The sequence below is a fragment of the Lottia gigantea genome (assembly GCF_000327385.1).
Source record: "Lottia gigantea unplaced genomic scaffold LOTGIsca_45, whole genome shotgun sequence".
In the NCBI taxonomy this organism is placed as follows: domain Eukaryota; kingdom Metazoa; phylum Mollusca; class Gastropoda; family Lottiidae; genus Lottia; species Lottia gigantea.
Window position 1 is genome coordinate 97,881 of NW_008709577.1, and position 20,007 is coordinate 117,887.

The window sequence follows — 20,007 nt, forward strand, 5'->3', positions numbered from 1 at the left end:
ATGTGCTTTTGATGTTTGAAGTTTTGAGACACGGATGATATTTTGCAAATGCTTAGTTCATATATTTATGTACCTAAATAAAAGCATCTTTACATGTAGCATTAATGATGAAAACTGAATTTTAAAAAAAAGTTATTTAGAGCTATAATAGCATTTAGTTAGATCTATTCAAGAAAGTAAAATTGCCCATTGGCCAAAAAATGTAGCCATTATAATCAGAGTAAGTTTATCATTGAGAATTAGGGTACTGTTAGATACTGAGTTATTTTCTTGTTATTTTATTATTCTGTGCAATATAATGAAGTATAATTAATTCAGATTATTATTGGTGATGGTTGTATAATAATCAAACATAATAAATTATATTGTTCCATTTCTTGATGTGGTTCCTTAAGTTCATACTCGAGCTTATCTATTGTAAGATTGACCAGAAAATATTCTGAATCATTCAAAGATGTTAAAATATTGAGATCATGGCCTCTCACTATTTAGTTTATCATCTGCAAAACAATCTGTGGGCTTGAAATCCACCTCAAGATAAGACAAATTATGATGCTATGCAAGTGTTTACAATAGCTTGTTGTTGGCTTTCAGCCTCTTATCACCAATCTTTGCCAATGCATGGCTGTTTGAATATCAACTTCAAGGGGTTAACTTTTCAACTGTGTTAACGTATATATCTTTCTATGGAAACCCATTTTATCTATATTATGTTAATAAACTTCAGAGTTAACTGAATTTCAAACAGTACATTGATACAAAGATTTTATTTGCTATATTTTACATTTCATGAAATAAAAAATAAATGATTTAATAGTCAATGCTGTATGATATAACATTAACAACTGACAGTAAGATATATAATGTATAATAAATAAAAACATGAAAAAAAAATCTCTACATGTACTAGCCCACAATAAAACATAACTAATCAACATGCTCCTAAAAAAATATACATAACAAAAAATTATAACTAAAATTTCAGCTAAAGAAATAGCTTTTAACAAAATTTGAGGCTTGTTGGCATGGGTAATTGTGCTCTTTTATTTATGATGTAAAATATTATATTGATTTCAGTGTGCCTTGGTAAATTAACCACATTTATTTTAAATGCAAAGTTTTACAATTCAACTATTCAAGTTAAGTGAACACACCAGGTTGAGATGTTTTAATCTTAACTTATATCTGAAACAAAATGGTTTATTAAACATAATATTATGCACACCTAGGCATAAACATAAACAGTCTATTTATTAGGTAGAACATAGTGGCATACCTTTTCTTAAATGCATATTACCACTTAAACCTATAAATATTATTGACTGTGTATTTATGTTTTGAATCCTACAACAATATGCATAAAAAATACATTTGACAAGAGGAAGGTAGTAATTATATTCCAATATATTTATGATATATTACTGACTATAAATGTATAAAATGTTCTTTTAAAGTTATCTATTTAGATGGTTGACGACTCTGTTTTTTTGATTTATCACTTGTCTTTGGAGGTGGTCCACCACCAGCTGTTATATGCCTACCGTACAAACTGAAAGACAAAAACATGAAAATTCATCAGATATCTAACCTTTACAACCAAAAAAAAGGCACAAGATGAAAATAATATTTGAATTTTTTGATTAAAAGCTTTCATTTTAAGAACAAAATGAATTCTTACATCATTTTAAAGTGTTGATTTAGTCTTGAAAATATGTAAATGGTCTGGAGAAGTATTAGAAATGTACGAAAATTGCATAATTCCTTTAAAAATACTTCAATCTAGGAATTTTATCCACAATTTCTGTAAATGTCTTTTTTATATTTCACAGGGTATCTTAAATTAACAGGTCGTCATTTTAACATTCAAACACAGATAATTCTGGACACAGATGGATTTGAAGGCTCAAATTTCGACGGTGAACTGTGAACACTATTACTCATTGGCATAGCTAAAAAATTCACATTTCTGAGACTAAAGTATGATTGGTCAAAATGAATGCCGCACCTGTCCCTTTAAATAATTTAGATGAAATCATTATTTAAAGCAATCATAAATTAAATGGACATCTGATTTATACTGTATAAACACAAAAAGTGATAATACTTACAATTTATAGGTATCAGATCTTATATAATCAAAAACATGTGATACACCAACTTGAAACTGATCAGCTATAGGTGTAACCCATGGATTGTTGTCAGCTTTAAACACTTGCTTTGTACCAACTAGATCCAAATTACCTGTTCAAATTACATAGAAATAGTTAATAATCGCTATTACATTTATGGTAGAAAATAAAAGAGGTTTACATTTTTTGAAAAGTCGAGGTTAAGAGGGTTGTTACTCAGTGTGTTTTAGAATAATGGAATTATGAGATTATTTGCTCGGTCATATCAAGTTTGTATCATGTTCGAAAGTAAGACAAATAAAAAACCATGTGGACATAACTGAACAAACTGAACATGAAGGCCTCTGAAATTTTATTAAGTCTGTGTTTATTTTATAACTTACCTAACTCTGGAGGTAATACAGTTAATCTATTACCCTGTATATGTAAATCTCTTAGTCGATGTAAATCACCAATTTCTGTAGGTAATGATATCAAATCATTTTCTCTGAACACCAACTAAAATCAAATGAAGAATATATTCCTAACTTATGATTTGTACGGTAATGGAGTTGGACTAGTGAGTATGAGATTCACTATGCCAAAAAACCATTTGTTAAACAAAATTTTAATTCTGCACAATACAGGGATAAGTATCAATTCTTATTACAGCTGAACAACCTCTTCTATAACTTATTGAGACAAATTACACAGATTTTTTCTTAACATTTTCCTTAGAAATCTAAAACTTTAATCTTTTGTGCTACAATTCCAATGAACAAAATGAATTTTTTTTAAATATTGACACCAATGTATTACTTACAATTTGTAAATTTTTAAAACGACCAATCTCTGGAGGTACTGTTTCAAAATCATTATCACCCAAATACAAAGCTCTTAGTGTGTCTAAAATAAAAGATATCAGTTAATTTCTAAAAAACACAAATGTAAATATACATCAATCTTAGAAAAAGCAAATGGCTCTTAGAAATGACAAATTTGGAATTATTAGGGTTTTTTTAAAAAACTATTTAAAATTGGTGCATAACCAATTTGTAGCAAAAAAATCAGATTTACACAATTAAAATTACTGGTAACAGAAAGATAATAAAAAAATCAGCTTACCTAAACAAAAGAAATTAGCTGGTAGACTGTGTTCACTGAGATTATTATAGGTTAGATCTAAAACTTCTAATGCTGGGAAGGCACCAAACCCTCTTGGTAAACTATTCAGTTTATTCATTCTAAAAAAGACAGCATAATTGATGAAAACTATTGAATTATCTGTGATTTGAAAGGATTCAATAATTTTCTTTACATTTGTGTTAAAAAATAACACATTTGTGAGCCATAGAAATTGTTAGCTATTGCCTTCCATCTTAAGGTTATCCAAATTCGCGACAGAAATGGTAGATAATAATTATTAGTAATGTATCCTGAAGCCATTTTTCACAACCTAAATTAATTAGAAATTTATAATATTTAGCTTACCCCAAATTAAGATATTTAAGTTTTGGCATAGAGCTGATATTGGTTGGAAGACCAGCATCCTCAATATGGTTGTTGAATAAATTCAGAATCTCTAAACTATATAACTCTATAATGTTTGGTGGAACACCTATAGATAAAAAAAACAGGATATAGAATTAAGCAAACATTCTAAACTCATACCATATGCTTATCTGTTTTATCGATATCATAAATAATTCATGAATATCCTTTGTATTATCATAAATAAACTAAGTACTAAGGATACAAAACTCAAATTGTGTAAACACAAAAATGACAGTCTGTGATGTGAAACACCATCCAAGCATAACAAATGAAGTGAAGCATTCCATATTGAACATCCAATAAATATAATGACAGGAACTCTTGGCATAAAATGCAGCACATAAATAAGAATACTATAAGAAAGAAAACTAAAACTTACTATTGATCTTGTTATGACTAACGGTTAGTCTGGTAAGATGTTTTAAAGTATCTGGAAAAGATAAAAAAAATAACCATATACAAATATGCAAAATTTAATCAATTTTGACGAATACCAATTAATCACATTATTTATGACAGCAATATTGTTAACTTGACATTTCTTAACCTCAGTTTTTATTTTATTCATTCAAATGCAGCAAGTCATGCCGATACTAACATTTGCTATGATCAAAACAATTAGTGATTTTAAACTTATATTTTGCATTACAATTTTTCTTAAACTGTTAAGTAGTCTCAAACCTTTCACTCTTTTCCAGTTTCTGATAGTTATTTGACAGTTGTCTGCTGGAATGCATGGCCTAACTTTCCTGTCTCTACACAAGCCGACAACTATCAAAATAGCTATCAGAAGAAGATGTATCAATCTTCTTATCAAGGGTGCTTAATTAAATATATGGAAACACAAGTAGACTGCCAGAGATATTTAGTCATAACACGGCTGATTCTGATTGATGACCAATTACTTTGCAAATTATATGAGAGCGCAGCTCTCTCGACGGCAACCGTCGAGAGCAAAGCTCTCTATAATGGTAACATCAATTCGTTTCAGAAAATCTATGCCCCACGGGTAGTCAAAAAAAAGTGAGAAAAAAGATGGCGGATCATGGGGGCCGCCATGTTTGTCGACAACTAGATCGCAGTCAATCGGGGTAGTTTCTGAGTGAATATTCTGGAATTCTTTCAATAAATTACGACAATTGTTTCAAACACAGAAAGGGACTTTTTGTACCAACTTAACAACCCTTACGTTTTATTTCTATTTTTCCTGGATATTCTCTGCGTCATAAGGAATAAAATGACAGCTTTGACCTAATTTCCCAAGACTTTCTCCCAAGCAATGATGGCGGCTTTGTTGACATCATACGTCACGTTAAAATGACGTCATCGTTATAGATGAATTACTTTCACACCTTTCTCTAGATACCTTATAAAAGATTGTCTACAGATCTTATATTCATACCTTCACACATATGATTAGAAGACAAAGTAGTTTGCATTACATACAGATCAGGTTGAATTTCTTTTTATTGTTATTTTATCAATAACCTGCGCTCTCATTCAAGGCCATGCCTTCATTCATATTACATTAAAATGGATAATGGGCTGGTTTTAGATCTAGGCCAAAGGCAAATTGACAAATCTGGGTTAACTTACACAGCCCAGGAGCATCTAAAAGACCATTTATTCCTCTATCTACCAGATCTAGTTCGGTGTTATTTGTATCTCGGCATTCTTCAACGGCTTTCTTCAACTTCGCAGACATCGCTTAATTAATCTAATCGTCTTTAATTTAAATAAACTCAAACATTTGGCAAAATTTTTCTACTTTTCCATTAAAGGAATTGTTTTTACCGGAAGTGCCTAACAGCACCTCGATTTGAGGAGTGCCTATAAAATATAGTTCCAAAATAAAACCACGATTTCATTTTAAAATAAAGGTACTTGATTTTTTTTTTGAAATTTTCCCATAATATTGTTTTCTCAAGAAAAATTTTTTAATGGTGTAAGTGTACATAACAATGCTTTGGTTATAGCGAAATTCAGCGTATTAATCGAGCACCAGTTTTTATTTTGGATTATCCAGGATTTTTTCGATAGCCGTACGTCTGGATAATATTTATACAGATCAAAGGTGAAGGTTGAAAAACTTTCACTCCAATTGTTCAGGAAATGTTTGTTGATCAACTAATGATTTTCTAGAAGCGAAATTTATTCTTAGACGTAAACCTTGTAAGAGTTTGCATATTTTTTTATTAGCCTGTTGCTTAGACTGTTTGGTACTCTTTCTGAATTTTTACCGTGTACCTTGCCTGACAATGAGTCGCCAACACTATTATTATGAATGAGTAAGCTTGTTATGCCTTATGGTCTGAATTCATACTCAGTCACAGAGTCATAGTCATAGAGAGAGGGGCATAGTCCAAACTGCATCATGCATGGCATATATAATCTTATTAACTAACTATTATGAAAACTTTGTCTTAATAAATCAGTAATTCAAATCCCACTGAAGTTACTAATCCAATTAACACCATAACAGGTCGTTACACGACACTGATGCTCTGCTTCTTTCATACAAGCCAAGGTAATCCACAAAGGCTTATTTTTTCTATACTGCTCCAGCATGAAAATATGTCAAATGAATCTTTCGAGAATCATTCTTTTCTATATTTTTTTAACTTAAGGCAGGCCAATCTACCTTGTGATTTTGTTGAGTTTTTGAAGATAATATGTTTAGATTAGAAGAAATAACAACATTTACTGGTCACAATGAAGCAGTATGGTGTGTAGCCTGGAGTCCATCAGGTTCTCTCTTAGCATCATGTAGTGGTGATAAAACTATTAGGTTTGTCCTGTTTCCAAAACTTTTCAGCATAAGCCTAAAGCAGTTGACAGAATTTTGTCATTACACAATGTTTTGATACAAATGTATCACAGATACTTATATTTTATTTATTTTTTGCAAGAAAATAGTTACAAATAAAGCATTTGAATCAAACAATCTTGTAAAACACACAACAAATCAGTTTACATTTAGAATTTCCTTATGAATATGTTCTGGTAAATAGGATTTGCTGAGGCTTTGAGTTTTAAAGTCAATTAGAATAATGTATGGTACGCCAGTTGTGAAAATAGGCAAAGTTTATTATTTTTTATAGATAAGTAGTGAGCTTGTTTGTATTGATTACAGAATATGGGGTAAGGAAGATGAAAAGTGGGTGTGTAAAACTGTATTAACAGATGGTCATTCTAGAACTATACGTTATATCTCCTGGTCACCTTGTGGTCAATATCTAGCCAGTGCCAGTTTTGATGCTACAGTCGTTATATGGAGTAGAAAAGATGGTGTATTTGAGAGTATAGCTACATTAGAGGGACACGAGAACGAAGTAAAAGCTGTGAACTGGTCAAGTTCTGGTAGTTTAATAGCTACCTGTAGTCGAGATAAAAGCGTCTGGATTTGGGAAGGTATTATTCAACAATTCTTTTTTGTTGTCAAATATTGTCCACACCATAAAATTTGGTAAATATGATTGCAACAGCCTGTATGACTTTGTCTGTGAAAAACATGACTTTGCCTATCAATTTCTCAATACTTGGTACAAGTTAAGGGCAATAACTGAACAGTTCAATGACAGTATGACACATTGTAATATTTTGACTTGTTGAAGATTTTATCATTTTAATGGACAGACAAAATGTGTTCACATATGAAATGTGATAATATGTGAATGTATAAAAATATTAAAAGATATGAACTTTTAACATAAGAATTATGACACATGACAGGTAATTACAGTCAGACAAACCTGGTTTCTGTACAGATTACAAACAATTTAATCTGTTAAATTATATAATTTTGTACCAACATCTGACCAGCTCTCAAAAAAGCATTAGACTTTTCTTAAGGACAATTTACTCACTGTTATGTTGTCAACTCAACAAGTTGATTATATTTATTGTAATACAGATTCCTGCAATAGTCACTTGATATTTTGACCAAAATGTACATCAGGGGTTTGTTGAAATTTAACTTAAATTGCTTGAAAGACAACAGCTTTTTTATAGTGCTCACTCTACAGGCAACAATTCTTTATGGATTCTTTTGATCTTTATTTTGTGTGTCAATGTCATTATGAAGATGATCCCTATCGATTTTCGTGATGATCTGATATATCTTGTCTGACTTAGTGTTTTCATTCTATTACCGTAGTTATATTGTGCATCACATGCTCACTTTACAGGCTACAAATCTTTATGGATTCTTTTGATTTTGATTTCGTGGGTCAATATCATTATGAAGATAATCCCTATAGATTTTCAGGATGATCTGATAATTTTTCACCAAAATGTTGTTTTCAACTTAGTGTATTCACTCATATAGTGCAACTTTTGTTCACTCTTCAAATAACAATGCTTTATGGATTCTTTTGATTTTTATATACCCACACATAGTATGGACGTTTATTGTAATCGGTCTGTCTGTTCACAATTGGCTCATGCCCACTGTACAGGCTACAAACAATGATTTGTACCCCCAAAGAAATACAGGTGTAGAGAGGTCTCCAGACTACACTGACTATCAGCTTTATATAACTTGAAAATTTGTTTATCTCTGAACAAACTCCATCATTATTTAAGGATTACAATCCAAAACCGAGGTTATGTGTTAAAATCATAATCCAAAACCGAGGTTATGTGTTTGAATTAATTAAATTTTGTTCTAAAACCTTGTAGGTGCTCAGAACATTCTCATGAACTTATATATATCTCATATACTTCTAAGAGATAATAGAGTTGAAAATTTAAGATTAGTGCAAGAAACCCGGGCTTTTTTCCTGAACAATGCACATGTGATATTTGATATCAAAATTAGAATTTAAGAACACAATGGAGGAAAAACAGATAAACTTATCAAGTAAAATGATTAATAATTTATAGATAAATCTAAGAAGCCATAAAAGAGGGGTTGCTATTATCAAAGAATTGGTAATTTATTTTGAGTTGATTCCTGAAAATGATTTGTTTATAATTTTAGTTACAGAAGATGAAGAATATGAATGTGCCAGTGTTATGTCATCACATTCTCAAGATGTTAAACATGTAACTTGGCATCCTCATAAAGAAATCCTGGCATCCTGTAGTTATGATGATACAATCAAACTTTATAAAGAGGACAATGATGACTGGACTTGTTTTGATACATTAACATCCCATGATTCAACAGTATGGAAAATTTGTTTTGACCAATCAGGTAGTAGATTAGCATCATGTGGTGATGATCAAACTGTGAAAATTTGGCAAGAATATGTACCGGGGAATGAGGAAGGAGTTCTAACGAAGGGAAACGACTCTGTATGGAAATGTGTGTGTACATTAAGTGGATATCATGAGAGATCTATATATGATATCTGTTGGAATGTTGAAACTGGACATCTAGTCACAGCTTGTGGTGATGATGCTATCCGCATCTTTGCAGAAGACTCATGTTCTAGTAAAAATGAACCTAAATTTAACCTAGTTACAACTGTAACCCATGCACATGCCCAAGATGTTAATGCTGTTGCTTGGAATCCTAAAATTCCTACTCTGTTGGCATCTTGTAGTGATGATACAACTATCAAGTTGTGGAGAATCATTGAATAAACACATTAAATATTTTATATATAACTTATCTTTTATTTCAGAATGTCAATATGTGACCATTAACTTACAAAACCAGTTAATTTGGTCAATATTTTAAAATAGAAATTAAGATTTCACTGAAAATACCCTATCCTGTCCAATTCATCTTTGTTTTTAAAATTGACCCTAGTGGCCTGTTTTGTTGGAAATATTAATTGTACATAAAATAACATCAAAAACCTGTAACAATATCTTCATAATAAAATGTAAAACACATAGAAAGGTATAATTAAATCATACATCTTCAAATAATATATCAATGAAACAGTTACATAACAAATTTAATTAATTGTCTTTAGTCTTTGTTTGTTTCTGTGTTGGTAGAAATGTAAAATGATAAGATGAACCTACTGGAATTAATTGTGCTACAATTGCATATCTGAAATGACTTCATCATAGTACAGATCCATATTGACACATCTGGTTAAATATCTGCCAATAACCAATGTTGTTTCCTCAAGATAAATCATTATTGTCATTAGCCTACAAACCAATCAGGCATACAATTTTAAAGTATATTTTGGCTATAAATGTTTTAGTAAAAGCAATATGACACAAGATAGCATAATATAGTGACTTGTTTTAAAAAGTTTATAGTTCAGATTTTGGAGTGACTGGTTTTGTAGATTCAGCTGTGGCAACTTTTTCAGTTGGTTTGGCATTCGTTCCATAAAGTGAATATTTCTCTGCCAGGAATTTCATCAATAAATCAAAACATGACCAGGAGGTTAATTCATGTTGATCAGTTCCTACGACAAAATAAACTTACTATTTCACTTCTACACACTTTCAATTTTGTGCTGTTTCAATTCTAAGCACATTTTCTTTAATTGGTATGACCTGTTTGATATAAGGGAGGGGGGTTTATACACTCAATAGCTTTTTTCTACTTTTTAAGTTATGCATCAAATTCCAGATTAAATATGAGATCAAGATGTACATTATTTTTTTTCTGCAAATACTACATGAATTGGCAATTTCTTCATAAGAAGTGGTCAGACAAAACAAGTCTATGTTTAACAATAAATACTTCTCATTTCCCATATGTATACTATAAATCTTTCATTGAACAAAACAGATAAAACCCAACCAGGAGTAATAGATTTATTAAGTACTAGATAATATACCTGCTGATATTCGAGAACAGTCTTCTACTTCAAAAGAATCCACAGGTTCACCCAATTTGTCATTACATGATACATAATTCACTGCTCTCTTGGAGAATAAAATGGTATCAATATTTATCCAATTTTATAGATGACACATGTATCAAATTTGAATAAGAAAGTGTAATAACATGAGCACACAAGAGGCAAAATATATCTGAAACTACATATAACTGATTTTACTGGCTTAAATTATTATGGAATTCAGTTTTTAGCTCATTGCACAAGAACATGCTTAACTGAAACAATTTAAAGGCAAAAGATACATGTAACAAAAAACATAGGGTAAGATCATGGTATTACCAACTAAATCAAATCACATAACATAATGATGACAAAAAAGTTGTGTTGAAACATTTTGTGTTAAAGGTATAAATAACATTAAATATGATGAAAGACCAGTAAAATAATTTACCTGTTTAAAGAAGTCAAGTAATGATTTATCATCTTCTAGTTGATGTGTTAAACTATGAACAGAATCAGTAAATCCGATACCAAACACTCTACTATTAAACTCATTTGGGAACTCTTTAGCCTTCAAAATAATTGTCAAAAATTGTATTTAGATTATAACTACAAGCTACATACACGTCTAATATCGTCCCCTGATCCCCTGAGTGACTTGGCATTTCATTGGTTATGGTAATCATGTCACTATACATCATGTGATACACACTTTTTAGCAAACGAACTGGATACACAATATACTTCATCCCGTCAAAGATTCCATATTAAATCAACCTTGTACCCACTAAGGAGAGGCCTAATCTAGGATCTTTCTTTTACATCTGGCGGTATTAAAATTCTTAAATTCCAAAGGATAAGATACTAACTTTTGATCTGAGTATTGTTTCTACCAGCTAGTCATTGATCTTTCCTAAGATCCTAACACAAAAGTGTGTAATATGTGAACTGTAAATTTTAATTTCAACCATAAAAGTGATAAAATCATGATCATCATTACATAGGTTAAGATAGCTTGCCAGGCAAGGTAATATATGCACACTGGCAGCTTTGATTTCAAATAAAAATATTTGGCAGTACAGTAACAATTACCAGTCTGAAATATTCAACCTTCAGACATACACTTCTTTTGGACTTTTTGAGGCTAAGCTGAATAACATTACCGGTACCAAGTTTTATCAAAATCTGTCAAAAATTGGGCCTTCTATAGTGTTTAAAGGCTAAAACTTGAACAAGTTTTTTAAGAGCAATAACTCATACTAAATATTTTTTGATTCTTCTGATTTTCGATAAGGTTTATCCTTGGTTGACAACAAACTCTCACGCCAAATTTCGTCAAAATCCATCAAGAATTGTGGATTTGAATTTTTTCGATTTTTCTGATTTTCTGAGTTCATCCTTGGGTGATTGCTAAAACAGATACCAAGTTTCAATAATTCATACTAATCTTTTTTTTTCATCGAAATCAGTCAAGAATTGTGACTTGTCAATAACATGTGGGCATATAAAAATGATAAACTTTATTTTGAATTTAAAAAGAACAACTACCATTTCAACAGTAACAATACCACCGTAACTATGAGCAACTATTCCTACATTCTTAGCTTTAGCATTCCTTACAAAATTTTTCCATACATAAATACCATGATCTTCAGGCGTTTCATTATCCTGAAAAAATGATAACAAACTAGTTTTATTTTCTAGACCAGATTGAAATATCCTCCACAGACATATAACAGGCAGTGAAAAGAGCAAGGTGTGACAGTATCCATGACAGAACGATAAACCTTGAAACACATTTAATTAAATATATTATTAAATGTTATGATTTGATACTGCTTTCAATGAAGCAGATTATTCTGCAACTTTGAGATTATCAAATTGAGAAATATTTTATGCATTTTGGATAGATTTGTGACAAAGCTGACAAATATTTGTGTTTAAATTTTCAGCTTTGATAATTAACCCTGCAATATGGTGAGGAAATTTGCTTTTAAGACTGAATTGGGGACACTATCATATAATATCATATTAAGGGGGCTTACCCTTATAGGAATATCTTCACCATTTAATGTTACTTTATTTAAATTAGTATTGAATACTATTATACCATAACCTTGTTTTATACCAGCTTTAATATACTGGAGTTGTGTCCCTTTCTCCAGGTCGTTATTTATTATTAATCTGAAAATTGTAAATATTTACAGAATAAATGAAAAAATATACGCAGAAAAATTAAAAAATTCCCATAACACTTGATGATCCTAGAATCTTAGTGGAAAAGATCCTGTTCTAAGTAACACTTTGATTTCGAGTACTGGGCTGCAGTTGTTCAGAGTTCATTTGAAAAAAAATTGCCACGCGTGCTACTGCCTGTAGATTTCAAAGTGGGGCAAGTAGTACTTCTGTCCTTAAAAAATTTCTCTTGTTGCACACTACATGGCATAGCTCATTTCAATACCTAATCAGATGTAGACAAGTAGAGCATACCCATATCATTTCAGGTATTAATTTTATCCTTAGGATGAAAACCTACACAGATACATAGAACAACAGACACCTTTTTCATACAAAAGACTAATGTTAAAAAGTGTTATAATTTACTGACTTGCGTGCCCACTGTCCAGCTCTCACTACACCAGCACCATGTATTATTAATAATAATTTATCTTCATTAGTTAAAGCATCATCACTCATATAAATAAAACTTTTGGGTTCATCATCTTCAGCATCTTCCTATAATAAACATAAAAAAAAACATTGGTTATCAAACTCCTATGAAAATATGAATGTCTAATAAACCATCTTGTCCATGTACAATAACAAAGAGAGTGTACGTACATCTGTGAATTAAAACAATAATCAGTCATCTCTATTCTGATCATTACCAATTTGAAACTTAACCGAGATCGCATCATTATATACATTCATCAAGATTGAATAAAGACTAAAGTCTCTATGAAATGTGGATTGACAGACGGACCGAGCAATGGACAGGGCCGATAGCAATATACATCCACATTTCCTAATCAATAGGCTAATGCCGCTGTCCTGGAAAAATTTCCCTCCTTTGCACAATGCATGGCGTTGCCTGTTTTTATTAGCCCATTAGGTGCAGAAACATAGGACGTAAATCTCCATTCATTCTATGTCATTTTTTGAAATATTTAAAACAATAATTCAATCAGAAATCTGAAATACTAACAGGAATGTAATATCTCTTTAAATTGGTTTCTTTCTCTAATAGGTCATACACATATTCAGTTATTAGCTGGAAATATAAAATAAAAATACTGGTTGAAAACAAAGATGAAGTGTTCTAGCTACTGGTGCCATCTGGAGTTGACTTATTAGCATAAGCCTTGGCTTGTTTCCATAGTAGTTTTGCAAATATCTCATGTATTAATGATTATTTTTTTACTTAAAGTACAATATCGTTTAAACTATTTGTAGTCAATTCATAGATGCTTTACTGACCTCGCCAAGGGCTTCATATCGTTTTTGGTTGTAGCGGTGAGATGTCTTTCTTTCCTCAAAGTTAGTTAAATAATGTACATCTCCAGTTTGTTCAATCTTCTTCATATCTCCTCTAGGATCATCTCTTTTAACAAAAAAATTAAATCTTTCATCTGTTTCAATATTTCTTAATTCTCCTTCTATAGTAAATAAAGTAAGAAGATATTTTATTTTCAAATAAAGGGTACATTACAGAACATATTTTATTTCAATGAGTAGGAATATAGTTTGCTTGATATTAAAAATTGTACAACCTATGGTACACATGATATATATTTATTTTCCATACTGAAGACTAGAAATTTGGAGTAAATTTAAGGATTGTGGTCTTAAATTACACATACAAGCATTGTGTACTGGAGATTTATCATAGTATAACAAGTACCATCAAGTACAATCATTTAAAGAATCATAGACATAAGAACTAGTGTTATTGTTGTCTTGTACCTGTAAACCTATCAATCTGCAAGATGGGAGCCAAAGCTCTTGACAGCCCTTGTATGTACTACTAATATAACTTAAAGTATTTAATTTTACTAGCATTTGGAGTTGTCTCGACATCATCAGGTGATTTTCACCGACGAAAGCTTGTAGAATAAATTACTTTAGTCACTCTTAAAAGGTGTCTTCTTACTTCTTTTATTATACAATAACAAAAAGTGATACGGCATTACTTTCAATTCTACTGATACATCTCTGTGACTCAGTATTTCATCTCAGAATTCCTTTCATATCAGTTAACTAATAGTGTTAAAGTAAACTTGCCTTTTCCTCCTTGTGACCTCTTGTTCCCATAAGAATATTTACTTACTTTCATTAAATTTGAAGCCAAATTCTTCTATTGTTTTTGGAAAGACAAATTGTTCTTGTTCTTCTTCTTCATCACTTACTGCTAAAATGTTTTGGTTAAAGTGATAGAACATAAGCTTATATATATAAATATAGCAAAAATTCGGTGATATGCCTAATAATGCAAATTTTTCTTCTGTTTAAAACTAAAATCTGTGTCACTGTCACTTGCATTAATGTGATATTTTTTAATCAAAAACTGTAATCACAAGAAGATAAAAGCGTATTTACCTGAACTTGTTGTACTAGCCATTGTCTATAATGAAAAAACTAGTATTTAATATCATATTATGTTCTATAATATGTGTATATTATACATCACCAGTATTTTACATTATATTCTATAATATGTGTATATTAAACATCACCAGTATTTTATATTATATTCTATAATATGTGTATATTATACATCACCAGTATTTTATATTATATTATATTATATAATATGTGTATATTATACATCACCAGAATTTTATGTTATATTATATTCAATAATATGTGTATATTATACATCACCAGTATTTTATATTATATTCTATTCTATAATATGTGTATATTATACATCACCAGTATTTTATATTATATTATATTCTATATGTGTATATTATACATCACCAGTATTTTATACTATATTACATACTATGTGTATATTATACATCACCAGTATTTTATATTATATTACATACTATGTGTATATTATACATCACCAGTATTTTATATTATATTATATTATATTCTATGTGTATATTATACATCACCAGTATTTTATATTATATTATATTCTATAATATGTGTATATTATACATCACCAGTATGTTACATTATATCATATTCTATATTATGTGTATATTATACATCACCAGTATTTTATATTATATTATATTATATAATATGTGTATATTATACATCACCAGTATTTTATATTATATTATATTCTATAATATGTGTATATTATACATCACCAGTATTTTATATTATATTATATAATATATGTATATTATACATCACCAGTATTTTATATTATATTACAGTGGTGTAACGTATTTTTTATATATAAGAATGAATCCAATAGTTTCAAGTAAGTAAAAATGTATTGATGTATACTTAAACAAATACAAAATGGCAGATTTCACTTATTACCAAACGTCACCATTTTTATCAACCGAATTTCCTTCTAATCCCAAGCTGTAATCAGAATTTCAAGTGTCGACAGCTAGAATGTAGTCCAATGAATGAAGTAACGTGATCAACTAGCTGTTTCTGTGTCAGCAGAATATTTCTAGATGGAACACAAAGTGTTTTGTCAGTCACTATTTTTTTTTTAAATCGTGGCTCTTTGAAGGAATTGTCATTAGTTATAATGAATTGATATTAAAGATAAATACTAAGAGAAGTTAATTTTACCACCCGGTATCCATGCAACATGTTTTTCTCGACTTATTTATAAATCAAACATTGTAGGTGACGCATTCTGCTGCCGTTGCCGAGTTGGTTGCTTATGAAATATGGGTCAAAGTTAAGGATTCATAAAGAAAATCGAAATAAACCAATTTTAATTATTATGTAGAATATCTTAGGAAACATCTAAGACATAAAAAAAAAATCGTTTTTTTGACTTTGACGAAATTCGGTGTTGAATCTTTATATGCACGAAAATAGGTTACACCACTGTATGCCTAGGCTAGTATAAAGTCATATTTACAAATAATGACTTTTACAGCTGATGGTGGCATGCCGAATTTTGTCAAATGCTTAAGTTTGCTTCTTACCAACAGAAATATATAAAAACCAAAACGCTGTACCATCCGAACTAGTATGAATCTTGAAGTACGTACTTTCTTCTCATTCGAATTTCATATGTAAATGAAATAATTGGCCGCCATCTTTAAACAACTTGAAAGTAGGGCTCGAATGTAGTGTTGGTCGCGAGTCTTTTGGGAAGAGAAACTGGTGTTTTGTGGATTATTTTACATTTAGAGCTGATTCTTGCATTTTTTTAACAATCTAAATAAAAAGAGAGTGCACAAATCTTTACAAATATTTGTTATGAAGTTGTATTTGGTCTCTCAATACGCGTAATATTACAATATCGCGTTGAGAATAATGTGTCAAGGGAAGTAACTTCTGCTTGACTATAAATATAATGTAGTATCAATAAATCGATTTATTTTGACCGCGGCAACTAAATGAATTTTGTTTATCTTACAGTGGTCGAACAAATATTAATTATTCTTATTTGAAATGGGTGTGTTATATGTGGGCGGAGTTGAAATGCTGAAATTGGGTACCCTTATCTCAAAGAATCTTTTTAAAACTTAGTCATTAGCTTTGCGCTCGTCTAATTTTGAAAATATGTGGAATACTATATTGAATAAGAATTACCAATGCAATCTAATGGGATGTAGGAGAAAATATCGATCAATAAAACGTATATAAAAGATTTCTCTCTAACAGGTAACATGTAGGCCAATTTTTACTCGTGTTTGTTTTTTACGCTGTGGGCACAAACGATTTCAAGAGAAATTTGGTCAAAATATGATGGATGGGGAGTCAAGTAATCCCCTCAAACATGATTTTACATGTTATTAGATAATGTATAAAAAAAAAAGTGTATATAGGTTTGAAAACTAATGTCGAAAAAAGCCAGAATCTCCACTCAATAAGACGAAATTCGTTAAAGCATCATCCTTTTCAAGCTCATGTATGTAGGATATTTATGGTGGGGTAACATGTTCAGACAAAGATAACATGGATGTTTTCGGAATATTTTATTGAATTTTCGAGCTACTATCTTGAGTTTTCTAGATGCAAATGTCGAATATCTAGATGGAATATCGGATTATGTGAAAAATATGTCAGCTGCACATTTAATTATTTGGTATTTCATATTATCTTTTATTTACGACTGGCCTACATTAAAATAGAAAACTCGTTCACGCGAACTAAATTCTTGAAACTAACCCCGACCATCTACGTAGTTAAGCCTTAGTTATGGAAAAGCTATTTTTGATGCAGACTATGGACTTGCATGTGACGAATGCATGACTCTAGTGTTTAATTACCATTCCATTCATCAGTATTGTGTCTGGAACCCAATATGAAGCAACAGGCTGGCTTAATTAGTAGCTAGTTGATTATATTTGGTGTAAATGTGCAATTAGGTTCCATTCAATAAAGCCTCCAGACTATAAAACCCAGAGTCACAGCCAGTCCGTTCTATATATATACAGAAAAGGTTTAAAACTATTACTGCTTACGACCTCTGACATATAGAGAGAACTAATTAAGGTGCAATTAACCATAACTGTCAGACTTATAGTCTATGTGGCCTTGACTGCTTTTAAATGAATGTATAATATATACACTATATTGTACCCTATGTTGACCTGTATGTTACTCTTATCAGCTGATTTTGTTTACATATAGTTGAAAACCAAGATTCTTATGTAGGACGTCGTATATAGCTAGAATAACGATATGCTATGATATGATATACGGTAGTAAACTTGTACAGTTTTAGCTTTGATTCTAAGAAGGTCCAAACGGATATTACAATTTACAAACGGATTGTTAGCATACAGTTTATTTAGGAATCGGGCCCAGGATACTATAATGGAAGACGATATTATAAATGAAAACGGACCTCCAAATGAACTCAAACCAAGTTCCTGCATCGACGGTAAGCATTTGATTCCTTAAAGAGGCAAGCAAATAGAACACAAGCTTTTAAACTGGTCTCTCTTTTATAATCCGGCTAAGAAGTATAGCTGGGTGGATAGAAATTGGAATGCAATCTTAGTAAGAAAAAATCAGTCAGGTGCATCTAGATATTCATGATCTGAAGGGATTGCAATGTAGAGGTTCAAGGCATTGGTTTTGGTATTTCAATTAACCCAACAAAATGTATTAATGTCATAACTCCCGGAATATAGGAGTAAAATCTTTGCCAGTCCTATATACATGTACAAGGACGAGTAATGTTAATGAATTGACTGTCATAGAAATAAGGTTTATTCCCATAGACAAGTTAATAAAGGACCCTACTTGTATTCGAAGATAGTATCAGTTTACAAGAAAGTATAAAACAAGAAAGATGATCTTTTAAATCCGTATTTTGTACAAGGATATCAATATTGGTCGCTAGGATACCATTGGAATTAGATAATTCTAAGGAAATGAGATTGTTACCGTGCAGACTGTGACCAGTTTCATTAACAGAAAGATAGCTATTTAAAACGTATGTTGTCATGGATAGCAGTGAACGTCTGCAGTAACTATAAATCAAAGAGGTATTAACTTTTTTTTGTTGGATGCAAAAGTCAGTTTAGACCGAAAAAATAAGCCCCTTCAAATGAGGTAATTCCGCATCTCCGCAAGGGCGGGTTTTCTAAACCTATTTAGATACCCCGGATCTGCAAAACCCGGGTATATTTGAAAAGATGAATATTTATGTAGTTCAGTCAAACCATCATTTTCTCTCTACCCCGTTCATGCCATGTCTCCGGTTCCATCAAAGTTTTTTTTTTGCGAAACTGATCGAGCATCGGCAAGTTAAAACTGGGTGCACAGCCAAAAGCTCAAAAGTCACAGAGTCACATGATACTAACAAAACGAAAGTTATGGTGATGACCAACACTAGTTTACAATCATCTTAAAGGTAATTTAAGATTATGTTAGAGAAAACGCAGGTTTGGAGGTGTGGAAAACACCTATTTAACAGGGTCCTTTTCTTCTGACTCTAATCCGGCTGACAACTGTCAAATTATGCATAAGAGACTGGAACAGAGGCAGATGTTTCAACCTTAACTCAGTCCAACTGGAAACATTTAAAATCTGAGACAAATTACAGTAGTATCATTCTGAAACTACCATTGCAAGTTATTGTAGCCCCTAGACTAGACCTTGTCCTCTGTGGGTTAAATTTCGAAAATGCCAGTAAGATTTCCTCGTATTATCATGTCTTGTTTGTAGATAATTTGATGAAGTGTATACTTTTATAATTACCTCATCTGTATGATTTAATATGTCAGGAGAATAAAACAGGTTTGATATAACCACAAATCATTGTTCATTAATGGTGACTCACTGCTATCGTGTCATACAACATCTGCTCGCTGTTTGAATTTGATGATTTCATATGAGAGCATATTAGTGTCGGCGCCAGTCCCATGAGAGTTGGGTAGCGGTAGGGGTAGTAGGGCAGTTTGACTTAATGGGGGGAC

At 31.0% G+C, this 20,007-nt stretch overlaps 3 protein-coding genes across 3 annotated transcripts; 1 reads left to right on the top strand and 2 right to left on the bottom strand.

Moving 5' to 3' along the window:
• Window positions 1–748: 748 nt before the first annotated feature.
• On the bottom strand, window positions 749–5,452 carry LOTGIDRAFT_192139 (hypothetical protein). The gene is made up of 8 exons (XM_009060883.1): window positions 5,259–5,452; window positions 4,042–4,092; window positions 3,600–3,726; window positions 3,234–3,352; window positions 2,932–3,014; window positions 2,513–2,627; window positions 2,109–2,241; window positions 749–1,549 (listed from the first exon to the last, which is right to left on the bottom strand). The coding sequence occupies exons 1-8, from the start codon at window positions 5,365–5,367 to the stop codon at window positions 1,459–1,461; spliced, it is 828 nt and encodes a 275-aa protein (XP_009059131.1). The 5' UTR covers window positions 5,368–5,452; the 3' UTR covers window positions 749–1,458.
• A 318-nt stretch (window positions 5,453–5,770) lies between these two features.
• Window positions 5,771–9,267, top strand: LOTGIDRAFT_233882 (hypothetical protein). The gene is made up of 4 exons (XM_009060884.1): window positions 5,771–5,834; window positions 6,290–6,450; window positions 6,796–7,073; window positions 8,644–9,267. The coding sequence occupies exons 2-4, from the start codon at window positions 6,335–6,337 to the stop codon at window positions 9,249–9,251; spliced, it is 1,002 nt and encodes a 333-aa protein (XP_009059132.1). The 5' UTR covers window positions 5,771–5,834; window positions 6,290–6,334; the 3' UTR covers window positions 9,252–9,267.
• A 671-nt stretch (window positions 9,268–9,938) lies between these two features.
• Window positions 9,939–14,790, bottom strand: LOTGIDRAFT_64460 (hypothetical protein; the record flags this gene model as incomplete). The annotated part of the gene is made up of 10 exons (XM_009060857.1): window positions 9,939–10,039; window positions 10,418–10,505; window positions 10,872–10,991; window positions 11,963–12,120; window positions 12,387–12,604; window positions 13,029–13,152; window positions 13,622–13,691; window positions 13,898–13,951; window positions 14,030–14,076; window positions 14,748–14,790. Coding segments are annotated over 10 exons (1,023 nt in total), but the record flags the coding sequence as incomplete, so codon positions are not given.
• Between the last annotated feature and the right edge of the window lie 5,217 nt (window positions 14,791–20,007).

Coding starts and splice junctions, on each gene's coding strand:
- LOTGIDRAFT_192139 (XM_009060883.1), bottom strand. CDS start 5,367: ATGTCTGCGAAGTTGAAGAAAGCCGTTGAAGAATGCCGAGATACAAAT. Junction 3,353..3,599: donor CTTAAATATCTTAATTTGGG/GTAAGCTAAATA, acceptor TGTCTTTTTTAG/AATGAATAAACTGAATAGTT. Junction 2,628..2,931: donor GTTTTAAAAATTTACAAATT/GTAAGTAATACA, acceptor ATTTGATTTTAG/TTGGTGTTCAGAGAAAATGA.
- LOTGIDRAFT_233882 (XM_009060884.1), top strand. CDS start 6,335: ATGTTTAGATTAGAAGAAATAACAACATTTACTGGTCACAATGAAGCA. Junction 6,451..6,795: donor AGTGGTGATAAAACTATTAG/GTTTGTCCTGTT, acceptor TATTGATTACAG/AATATGGGGTAAGGAAGATG. Junction 7,074..8,643: donor AAGCGTCTGGATTTGGGAAG/GTATTATTCAAC, acceptor TTATAATTTTAG/TTACAGAAGATGAAGAATAT.